This window comes from Myzus persicae, unplaced genomic scaffold (genome assembly GCF_001856785.1).
Source record: "Myzus persicae strain clone G006 unplaced genomic scaffold, MPER_G0061.0, whole genome shotgun sequence".
Lineage (NCBI taxonomy): Eukaryota > Metazoa > Arthropoda > Insecta > Hemiptera > Aphididae > Myzus > Myzus persicae.
The window spans coordinates 195,949-208,507 of NW_019100582.1; the positions used below are offsets into that span (position 1 = coordinate 195,949).

Below are 12,559 nucleotides of genomic sequence, written 5' to 3' on the forward strand. Positions count from 1 at the left end.
AACTACTATGAACATATAGTGTTGTTTAAAATGTTATTTAAATATTATAATGAACACAGACCGTTATGCTGCGTGATGAGTTTATTATTATTTTTAATATCGCCTAAATAGTAGGTACCTGTGTACTTTTAATGATACAATAATATTGTATATGAGTATTTTATAATTATATTGGAATTAAAATAATTTCATGTTACGTTTTCAGTAGCGTAGTGGATTTTATTAAGATTAACGTGATTTTTCAAAAAAAAAAACAAGCTTTCGATATAATTTATTTTATGTCAAAATAAACCCGTCTATAGATATAGTATTATTAATATTATTATTATTATTATTATTATAGATTATGATAAATTTAATGTACAGGATAAAAAAAACAAATTTAAACGTTCAACTCACGACCGACACGCGGTAACCCACACCGTTTTAAATACTAAATATTGGGTGGCGCCGTTTGCGGGATAATAATAATAGAAACAAATTATTTAAAAAAGTAAAATCGTGATTTCTGTATTATTATTATTATTGTTATTATTATTATGCTCCGACGTCTGAGATCAGTGCGAGGGAATACGATTCGAGTGGGAATATATTATTATTCCCGGGGTAATGACAAATACACATTTCGGGAGGTAGGTATTACGACACGGGAAAACATATTTTCATGTGCCCATAAACACAACGTGTCCTAATGCAAAATCTATAAAACACCCGGAAAAACGGAGAGCGATTTTTATACGCAAGTCGTCGTCGCCGGCGTGCTTACGTATGCATGGGGAAGGCGGGTAGGCGAAGTTGGCGGGTTGGGTGGGTAGATGGGTACGACTATATATATATATATATATATATATATATTTATATATTTTATTCTCTGCACTACGCGTGGGTATAATATTATTGTTTCGTTCGAGGGTTTTCGCGTGCGTTCGTTTTACTTCCGTATAGCAACATTACAGTTGTATTATTGGAACGCGCGTATTGCGAAGGATTCCGTTTCCGAGAACCTCCCGATATCGAGCCGAAGACATGTATATATATATATTATTAATACAACTATTATCCCTGAAGAAAAAAAAAATATATAGGAAAAAAAAATCCGACCCTAAGGACTTCTCCCCGTCCTCTCTCGCGACCCGGTAGAATATACGGACAAAACGTTCGTATAGGTAGTACCGTTTTTCGAGCAAAGCAGCGAGGCGTTTTTTCCACATTTTTTTCATCATGCATTTCGTATAAACATGATTATTATTAGTTAATATTACGATTGTTGTCGAAACGACGAAACAGACTAAAACCTTTGTTATTGTTATTACGCCGTGCGTGGGGGTGTGCCTATCGGAATGAGACGTTCGTGCTCGAGCCCAAAATTAATCCAGGGAGTAGGAAAACGAGATAGAGCGTAAAATAGAAATATAAGAGAGAGAAAGAGAGAGAAAGAGAGAGAGTGATTGAGAGAAAAATAGAAATGGAGAGGAGAGAGAGAGAGAGAGAGAGAGAGAGAGAGAGAAAGTGAGAGTGGTAGAGAGAGCCCTCGGATAATCTTAGAGTCGGTTATTTTTTTTTTTTTTGGCCTTGCCATACGTTTTTTTTTTCTCAGTTATTTTTTATACTTAATTAAATAATTTATTTTACACAATATTAATATCGTAATAATGATATCTTAAAATGATGTATACTGGAATGTCGTCGTCGTCGTCGTCCGGTTTGCTCGACGACGGTGCAGTTGTTGTTGTTTCAACGGACGAGTGACGACGGCGAAGGCTACGGCGGCGGCCGCGAGTTGTATATACGTAGGTAGGTACGTTATTAGTGAGGTTTCCAGTCGTTGGCTGAAACAAAAACAAAACTGCGTGTAATATTATCGAGCAGGGGACGTGCGAGTACGAAATGTGTTCGCCGCGGACAAAAATAGGGGAGGGTCCGATAAATTATTGCGTATACACGTGACCTTATATATTATACCGACTCGAATATCGCCGGCCGGATGGTCGACGGAAGTGCATGCGGCCGGCGTCGGTTAATGCGAGTTGCGTAGCTAATACTATTATCATATTATACGTATACATATTATTATAATTGCAGCGGTTGTAGACTGGTGGTATAATAGTGGTAACTGCGGTATAGCGCAGTGGTAGTATAAATAGAGTACAAACGCGTATAATATTATAATAAAAAGGACTGAGGCGCTCGCGGTGTACTCGACCGTCCGCTCGCTCGTCCGTTAAACGAATAAATAAATCGTGACAAACGGATAACCGCAATTAATACTACGCACTCACCCTTGTAGTATACGTCTTTGTGCATGCTCGGGCAGTATTTCTCATCGTCCTGTAATTCAAAAAAAAAAAAGAAAAAAAAAAAGGTAATAAATGAGTAAATAAATAAGAGAAAAAAAAACAAGAGCGCAGTCCATTAACGTCGTCGTCAAACGAAACGGTTTTTATATTTTATTCGGTCGGCGACGACGTCCTGATACATATTATTTTTTTTATTAAATCGTAATACTTGGGCAGAGGGTCAGTCGGAGGTATTATATAATATTAAATGTCTCGCTGCTCTGACGGTATAAATACAAACTAAACGTTTCAAAAGACCGTCCTCTTTTTAGGTGGGGCGGGGGGGGGGAGAAGGTCTCGACGACCTGTTAAAAACCAGCTCGACGGTGATACGATGATATTATGGTGAAATCTCCAAATACCGGCCACTGCCGGTGGTCGAAATTGGTGCCGCACCATATATTCTTCTGGAGCTTGGTTTGAAATTTGTTCACGAAAAGCCGTGTCCACTATTTGGGGGTGTCCTTTATTGGCGGTTAAGTCACTGTTTATGCAAATAATATCGCACTCACGCTATGAAGTCTTAACTCATAGCGGATATTTATTGGCTCTTAAAAGTTTAGAATATGATTCTGATTTGCGATAAAAAAAAAAACCTTAAAACATTATCTTAATAATCCTCAAACTGGTGAAATATACTGAAATTAAGCTTTTTTTCACTTCATACGATTTAAAATTCTGAATAAATGTACAAACAGTAAAAATTGTCTTGCTACCAAATAATTAGAACTCGAGAAATGAACAAATTGGATTTTTCTTATGAGCAATAATACAAAATAATAATATGAAGAATATAGGCAAAATAATATTTTTTAATCTTCAAAATACGCATTAATATGCAAAATAAATTGTTTTCAACGAATTCTGTAATGGATATTATGTATTCAGGGTTGGACTGAGAATAAAAATCAGCTCGGTGAAACAGGAAATTCAGCTCGAATTTTAGGAAGATAATAAAATCTAAAAACAGTTTTTTGGTATTTCTTCCTTTTTTTTTTTGATTTTATTACTCAGTTACATTCTTGAAAATATCTTATAGGTCGTATCTAAACCATCTCAATCTGAACTGCAGTCATGTGGAGGAAAAATATATAAGAATGTTTGTAGAGTTTTATTATACCCAATGTACAAACTAATAATATTGTTTGACGTTAATCGTAGCTGGAGGAGTGTTTGCCAGGAAGCTACTGAGAAAATCTCGGTGAGCGTGTAATGTATAATAACAATAATAATAATAATAATAATAATAATAACAATAATTATATTATTATCATGTGATGTTTATTATATTATTGCGGAATGTGCTTTATTACTATAACACACAGGTACGCGCGGGAAGCGGACTGTGAAAGTTTGCGTGCGCCTTTGAATAACCCTGGCGTCACGTGGAAAGCGTTCAGCCCCTCGCCCACCCACTCACCCACTCGCCGGCGCTGCAATGCCGTGGGAGAGAACATTTTTTTTACCGACTTTGAGATTTGTAATGCGTATCGATTACGATCTATGATATGTACCCCCTCCCACTCACGCGGGCCAAATCGATTTCTCCTCCTCCCCCCCCTCCCACACCCCGGGCACGTGGCCGCGGGGGCGTGTGCGGGTCACAATATATCATCGGGACGATCTTAATGCATCGCGGAAGTAGTACAAAAATATTATATTACCTTTCTCAGGTTGAAATCGATATTGGTGCGCACCAGCCGATTGTGCAGCGGCTGTGGTGGTCGGAAATTGTTGCCCAGCGGCGCCATACCTTGGTTCTTCTTGCTGCCCTGCATCAGGCCCCGCAGACTGTACAACTGCAACATACGCGCATTACGTGCAATTTAATAATAATAATAATAATAATATAAAATACGTTTCGTTCGCGATTGGTTTTCCGCACGCGGCCCCGGGGCCACGTTATTATAGCTTGTGTATGTGTGTGTGTGTGTGTGTGTGTGTGTGTGTGTGTGTGTGTGTGTGCTCCCGTCGAATACAACCACTAACTCCACTCGTGATCCTCTCTTCTGTGATTTTCGAATACGGTTACGATTATTCGTATTATATTTTCTATTTTCGTCATAAGAGGACGCCCCCCCCGCCCCAGCCCGAGAGTGATACGACTACGACATGGCCAACGCGTGTGTTCGGTGGTTTGTGAAATTTAGGTTTAATAATACATATTTGATCGCAGGGTGAATTAACTCGTCACTATGAGCTTGAATGAAAGAACGTTAACTGCGTTTTCACGTGGAATTTTCACGAAATTTTAATTTTCCATCATTATTAATTGAAAATTATCAGAACTCACTTGAAAATTTAAATATCATAAAAAACCAATGGGAAAAAAACACTGTTAATGTTTTTACTATAAAGTTTGTTGCTATTTCCGATTCGCTGTATTATTAAAGGTCACTACACTACATCGAAACCATTGAACACGAATCCGCTGTGTTGTACATTTATAAGACGGAACCAATTATTATACATAATAATATATGCGGATTAGACATTCACACATTTTCAAGTATTTCGTACTATTAGTAGTCGTCGTTTGTTGGTTTTTTGCGCACCTAACATATCGCTTATAACGATACTCGTTATGATGTTACTATCATAATAGTTCATAACGTATTTTCATCATTGATATACACTGCTGGCCATTTACTCGAATACACATTACTCGTTAGCAAGGCTGGTAATTATTAACGAGTGAGGAAATTAAAGTAAAGTTATATAGTCACATAATGAGTAACTTTTTTTGTAAAAGTAGGTATGTACAATGACTCAATGTGTCAAAGTATTTTCTATGATAATCATTTACAATCAGTGAAATCCTATCGTCTAGTCGCGTTAAGATGAATTTTTTGCTCTTAAATAAAATAAATCCTGTAGCCATTAAGACATATTTTGGCCTGTTCAACTTTATTACCATTGTTTCTATATAGGTAATAAGCCATTGTAAATACTATTGATAAACAATCATGTTTCAATGCATTGTAAGCACTGGACTGTCGAAGTGTACATAAAATATGTCCATGTCAAACTATTACAATCTCATCCAAACACATTAATTTCAAAGCTCACAACAATATCAGTATCAGCAGATTATTCAGTTCAACGTTTAAAGCTACGTACGTCGGTGGTTGGTGATCTCTTAAATAATTGACTACAAGTATACCCAATTCAAAATTAACCCGAGTAACCAACAAATTTTGTTGGCCGGGCCTTATCACCGATCAGCACTGTTTTCCGTCTACATAATATTTACTCTTACCTATATCATGCTGTTATCTATTATTATTACGAATTTACAATATATTATTATTGTTCTTATGGATGCATATAAATCTCGTCCAGCCGCCTTGCTCGTTGTACTCACAATGTGCACGTGTCACAAAATGTGTCATAATAATATTGCGATACAAGTATAAATCATTCGGTCGTCGTTTGCTCCGTGACGTTATCTCACTATTACCTGCGTTCGTATTCTCATCCACGGCACGTGACTACAGCCGAAGTTATAAATTGTAGTTCGGCCGGAGAAGGACTGAAAAACGTATTTAGGTACCACCGACGGCACCGCCGTGTCGAACTTATTATTATGCACATCAAATGTAAAACCTAAATCATAAAGTCATATTGCAAATAATACACCCATGCCCCCGAGGTGGGTAGGTACCTAATGAGTTTAGGCGTTCCGAGTCGAATGATTTATTACGTATAACAAAAAGCAAGTTCAAATTGATTGAGTGAGTCCCTCGAGTGGTATCAAAACACGGTCCGTTTAGTCCGTTTGAAATGTCTGATAAACGACCTTCATCTCTATATATTAACCGATTTTCCTGCGAAAGTTTATCTATACAATCAAACATTACGAGGAAACTTTTCAATTAAATTTCTGAAATTGATGTGTTTGAATTTCAAAAGATCGATGTTTAATAGTTATATAAGATGACCACATACCCCGTATAGGTTAGGGCGTACCTGGGCAGGACGTACGTTATGTACATATATATATATATATGCGCGATACAGTAGAAGACGCCGTACATGAAAATAACTTTATTTACCACTTTACCAGTTTATATCGGTAATATATGCTGTATGCATGAAATCACTTCATAAACCAGCAATGATCGTTATTTATTATCAGAGGTAATATTATGAACGTTAATAATTATTTCCATACGAAATGGAAATCAATGCGTTTAATTTATTTCATTTCAGCGTAAACTATTATATTATAAGTACCTACTTGTTTTTAAGCCTTGCCCGTCGAACTTTGTGCTTCCCGCAAACTTATAATGTTTTATAGATCGTAACTAACTTATGGATATTTGTGTTTTGGTATTTTCTGTACGCTTGTTGGCATTTAATAAATTTAATTGGTTCTGATTTAAATAATTATATATTTGTAGGATTATTATTCGATTGGCCATACCTCCATCACTTACCCATCTAGTATCTACAGACTACAGCTAAGGATGGATCTGATGTGGTAAGACTGTACATCAGTGAGTTTGAGATAATATACTAATACGTTGAGGTGTTAGTTTAATTCAGTTAAAAACCTTACAAAACTCATTTAAAATCTAGAAAAATTCAAATATAAAGCACACTATAAATCCCGAAAGCACAATAAAAATTGAATTTGAAAAATACATTAGAATATCAACAATATACAAACATACAAATTCATAAAGCTACATTTAGAAGAAAAAAACTATACTTTAATTAATTTTATTCATTAAAATAGTTTGATCTAGTAAAGCTAGAGTTAATTTAGTTAACTAATTCTTAGTAAAACTAAAAACTAAATAAGGTACTAATCGAAAGTGGATAATGGATATAGACAATGTCTGGGCCCCTCCTGAAAATAGTATTCTTAGGTACATTTTCTTAGGTCTTACAGCACAACTACTTTATTAAATTGTTTTTGAAAATCATGCACTGCATACATCAACAATTTCTGAATAAACACGGCGACGCACATTGTATATTTGCTACATAATAATATTATTGAGACGATGACGCGATATCCAACGCACAACACAAGTTATAAAAACTTATAACTTATAATGATAATATAGTATAAAATGTCTCAAAATATTATATAATTGTTGCTCGTAAAATAATTTTTACTCATAATAGAGTACACTGTGTTTTGTTTTTCAACTCTGCAGCGTATATGTGTATATAATATTTTTGTATAAATAAAGCGTTTAACAACACCCGAGTGGTTGAACCCGAGTAATACGTATTTTGGGTTGTTTATGAACTCTCTCAAGTTTTATGCGTACGTAAATATGTTTTTATATTATACCTACTAGCTATGTCACACACACGAACCGCGCCCTAGATATTATATTGCATGATAGCCAGCGCGACCGAATTCGCTTCGTATCAAACATACGTAATAACAATAATAGTAATAATAATAATAATAATATTCAAATATTGTGTTGTAGCCGTTTTCGGTTTACACTATAAATTACACGACGGTGAGATAATATCAACTAGGCTTTCATCATTTTTGACACGAATTTTTATCAATCTGTTTTAATACGTTTTGTACCGCTATTTTATGTAATGGCCATATATTATACAAATATATTTTAATGCCTGTGAAGTTGTAAAATCGGTAATTAATTGAATGTTAAGTTAAATTGTTCGATGGATAATTTTAATTGAATTAAAAAATACAATATTATGGACGTTTAAGTCTCACAGTTGACATACTAAACATTTAGTTTAATTTAAAGTGTATAAGAATAAATAGGTTTTGAGGTCAATTTCAGCTTTATCATCAGCTGTACGGGTTGTCCGAAAGTGTTTAGAATATTGTAGTCTTGAGATGGTCCTATGAGAAGGTTTTAGTGAATTCCAAGATATCACGGTGAGTAGTTACTTTTTCAGATAAGTATTAATCGATTGTCGGAATTAATTTATCAATGACAGTGATAAAGAGTAGAAAAATAAGAGGATACATAAATAGTTTAAGACCCTTAATAAAAGTGAAAAGTTGCTTGTTAGGTTCTGAACCCTACTTTGGGGTTTGTGTTTGAAATACGAGTTGATGAATTTGGATTCCACGAGAAAAGATGTTTTGATTTAGAGCTGGGAAATTAAAGTAAATGTATTTATTTTAATGTTATTATAATCATTTGGCAGTTTGTTAAATGTTTGAAGACAAATTAACGATCTGTTTTGGATCATTGATTATTATTTATTAGTAAGATTTCCATAGTTTTTTTTTACAAAGTCTTTTAAGCAAATACTTAATACAATATTTAATTATCATCCTTTATAATTGGCCAGAAATCCACCTTCATGTAAGACAAATTTCAGCCTTGAGTGATTAGTGATATTCATCACACCAAACATGGCATGGATTAAGGTTACAAAAACGTCACCAACAGCTAGTGTTTGACAAAATATACAATGATGATATTATGAAGATGTAAGATGGATCAAGTTTATGATTTAGGAATAATCATTTCAAATGATCGAATTTTTAATGCGCGTATAAAATCAATTTGTTTCAATATCTTAAGTACTAGGCTTTTTAAAAAGCAATTGAGATGAATTCAAGGATTAAAAATGTTTAATTGTTTCATTGTGCATTAATTGTATTAATATTGTACTATTGTTTTAATTGTATTTTAAGATTAAAAAACTTGCTGTACCTTACCTAACCCCTTGCTAATTAAATAAATAAAAAAATAATAATTAATGGGTATGATAAGAGTGACGTCTCAGGAAAAGTTAATTTTTATATGGGTATCTTCAACTTTACTCTTTGTACATCATTAGCTTGATGGATTGAAAATTTCTAAATTTGTTGGTTAATGTTCGATGTCGTTTTGGCGTTTTCTTTAGGTACAGTGGAAAGGTACTTGATGGTAAAATAGATTACATTTAATGTGTATTGAAAAAAAGAAAATAATATGTCAAAATAAAAGATAAATAAAAAAATGAGAGAGAATGACGCATAGAATAGCACTGCGCATGACACGACTAGATGTCCTTGCGAAGTTAAATTATATTTTATCGTGCCAAATAAAAACACACCTTTTAACTCATGTTTCATCAATTATTATAGTCAGTCGTCTGGAAGGATACTATTGAGTATGCGTAAATTGCTAATTTCTAAGTCCAACCGAATTCACATATATAAAAAAGTTTGTTTAACTTTGTCGAAACCGTTTTGTTATTTCTCAGTTTTTAATCACGCCAAAGTCTTTTGTTTCGTTTCTTAAAATAAATTACAAACTATACAAGTTTATGTACAATACGCATTTTGGTGACAAACAATAATTAACCATTGCTGTTTGGAAGATGAATAGCATCCAATAGTGTCACATGACAAGTTAATTGGGCAAGACTAGAGTCATTCCCTAGGACATGCGAAAATTCTGTGCACGATTTGTTAATAGCAATAGGAGTACAAATCAGAAATGTGTAAGTCGCCCTCAATTTTATTATAACCAACAATTAAGTTAGCTGTATATCAGTGAGATTTTCAAGCGTTGACATTGCAAACACGTCGAGTACAATTTGTAAGTATTTGTAAACAAACATTTAAAACGAAGCACTTATTATTTAGTGGTTTCTATAATTGGCGAGTGACTAATGAATTTCAAATTTGTGCTATTACATTCTTAAACAAAACATTTTGCCACGATTAAAGTTTGAAAGTATCGGATGACTATATTTGTTGTATTAATTTAGGGGGTGGGAGGTTTATAAATGTTTGATTCGTATATTCACAAATACTTATAGAAATCAAATTCAACATTTCGGCAAGAATTTGAAATTTACAAAACGGCTGGGTTCCGTAGAAGTTATAGTATAAATATAAATATTTGTTTATATTAAATGAACACTTCCTTACTGTGCTTTTTAAAATTATAGATTCGTGTTTGAAAAATATTTACAAGAAAATTTTGCCCTAACTATTCAGACAATTTTACTAGAAAAATGCTGATCTGGGCTAATAATTTCATGGACATCGCGAAAATGAAAGCTATGACAAGTGAAAACTTTACGATTTTACACAGATGCTTGCGTATAGTGTTATGTGCTATGTGAGCCATATCGTACTGCTCCACAAACTCAAAATTAATTAAACCTAATTGTTCGAGTACAAATCGTTAAAAAAGTACAATAACGTTCCTCGGACAACTTCAATAGCGGAAGTTTACAAATACCACGCGATAATGTTGAATATTATGTTGAAATTGTAATAAGAGAACGGGGCGAATTATAATATATTTTAACTCGCGTGTTTTGTGGTATCTATTCATGCATAATAATCGTACGTTTACTTTCTAAAAATATGTTTTAATGTCTCGCAGAAGCCAGTTGAGGAGGGGGGGGGGTATACAACAGCCGAATGGCAATAATATAGTGTTTCGCGTTTCCTAATGGTTACGTGAATAACGTTCTTATATTTTTGGACGATGCCACGACTGCGATTTGCTCTATCAGATAGTAATATTTTATCCGCATCGTTGTAATAATAAGTCATATATGTCATATTATACTATCATAATCGATATTAAGATTTGGAATTCGCATCGAGACCTTCGTCATAAAAAAGTCACCACACGACAAGATGTCTAATAATAGATGGTATAATTATTTTGAAATTAATACGTGTGATGACAGTAATTTGTTTTTTTATTGATATTGTTATTATTATTTTTTTTTTTATTGATATTTACAGTTATTGTCAGTTGGCTAATTACTGGGAGGGGAGGGCATGGTTGGTTCGAACAAGACGTTTTTCTGTAGCGGGGATTTGTCACTAAATTCACCCATCCTCGAACTAAGGTCTCCGGCCGATGCTTGTACTCAGAAACGAAACCTAACTGAATTCAGCCACCGTGCCACCACAGGCCACTATAATAATAATTGCATACTTACATTAACATGAAACCCAATGTTATTTTATTGTTATTTTGATTTTGAGTTTTATTTTATAAACTCGGAAACCGACATTTTAAAAAAGGAATTGATAAAAATTAGTTTGGACAGATATTTTTTTTTTTGTAGCACAAAAAGGTACCAAAAACAGTTCAAAATTCTGATAATTATTTTTGTTTGTTTTTTTCTGTTTTGGGTTCCAAGTTAATATTAGTTAGTTGTATGACCAACACAAACGATTCGAATTATTCAAACCTATATGTCCTATGTGTGATACTTGAAACTCTTCAACATTCCTTAAGGATACTTTCTCGACCTCTATAAACACTAATTTATGGTAAGTGACCCTGCGCAGTGTAAAATATTTATAAATCTGAAAAGAAATTAATTGGCGCAGAGACCAATAATTTATAATCCAAAAATTTGACTTAATAGTATGTTCTAATATTAGTAGCTATTCAAACTAATTTTATAGCAGTATCAACTGGATTCAGTTTTTTTTAATCAAAAAAAAATTTCAAATATGAATATCTAAGCGTCAGTTCTACTACTTTTCGTGTATCCATAAGTCACATACGCAAAACAAAAACCCACATAATTGTAATATCCAATAAAACCAATAAAGTCATCGATCCGTTTGGAATCTGAAATTCTAAAATGCGTATTATATTGTTTGTTAATTATTAAAAAAAGATAGGATTAATTATAAACGTTTGATGAAATTTTAATGTACCAATCTTTAAATCTATCTAGTTTTTGAATTATAACACATTAATGTCAAAAATTGATTGACGAAAAAACCAGTAAGTATCGTGCTAAATTCTAGTTCATTAGTTTTTTTTTGTTTTTTCTTATTATTTTGCTATCGTATTATATTGGGCATTTTCTACTTCTCGACACCTTAAAAATAAAAACTAGGCCAAATTTTCTATCAGAAACCATCATCGAAGTTGAGCAATTTTTCTACAATATTCGTGTATGTAGACACACAACAAATAAACACTCACATCTCTGTAAAACAATATACATTCATCGCTCCATTCCGTTTGAAATACGTATATCGCTGTGTATAATTAGATCCTTGTACGGGTTTTTTTTTGTAATTTACTAATAAATAATATTTAATCGTGACAATAAAGATAATCGTATTTCATATTTTTATCCAACTCCCAGACAGCTGTGAGCGAAACTGTAGTGTAAATACGTAACTATCTTGAAAATAGTGTCATTTAATAAACGTAGTGGGTACCTTAAAGTTCTATTTCATTGCACAAAAAGATTTAAGTATACCTATTTCCTACTTCTCGAGA

At 33.5% G+C, this 12,559-nt stretch overlaps 1 protein-coding gene across 2 annotated transcripts in view; it reads right to left on the reverse strand.

The window, feature by feature from the left end:
• Positions 1-529: 529 nt before the first annotated feature.
• Positions 530-12,559, reverse strand: part of LOC111034999 (carbonic anhydrase-related protein 10) — a 264,532-nt gene continuing 252,502 nt past the window's right edge. For both annotated transcript variants that reach the window (XM_022316479.1, XM_022316473.1), the window contains exons 9-11: positions 4,001-4,135; positions 2,280-2,328; positions 530-1,829 (exon numbers count right to left, since the gene is read on the reverse strand). In XM_022316479.1, the coding sequence (XP_022172171.1) occupies positions 1,807-1,829; positions 2,280-2,328; positions 4,001-4,135 (207 nt within the window). In that variant the 3' untranslated portion in view covers positions 530-1,806. The remainder of the gene's footprint in view (positions 1,830-2,279; positions 2,329-4,000; positions 4,136-12,559) is intronic.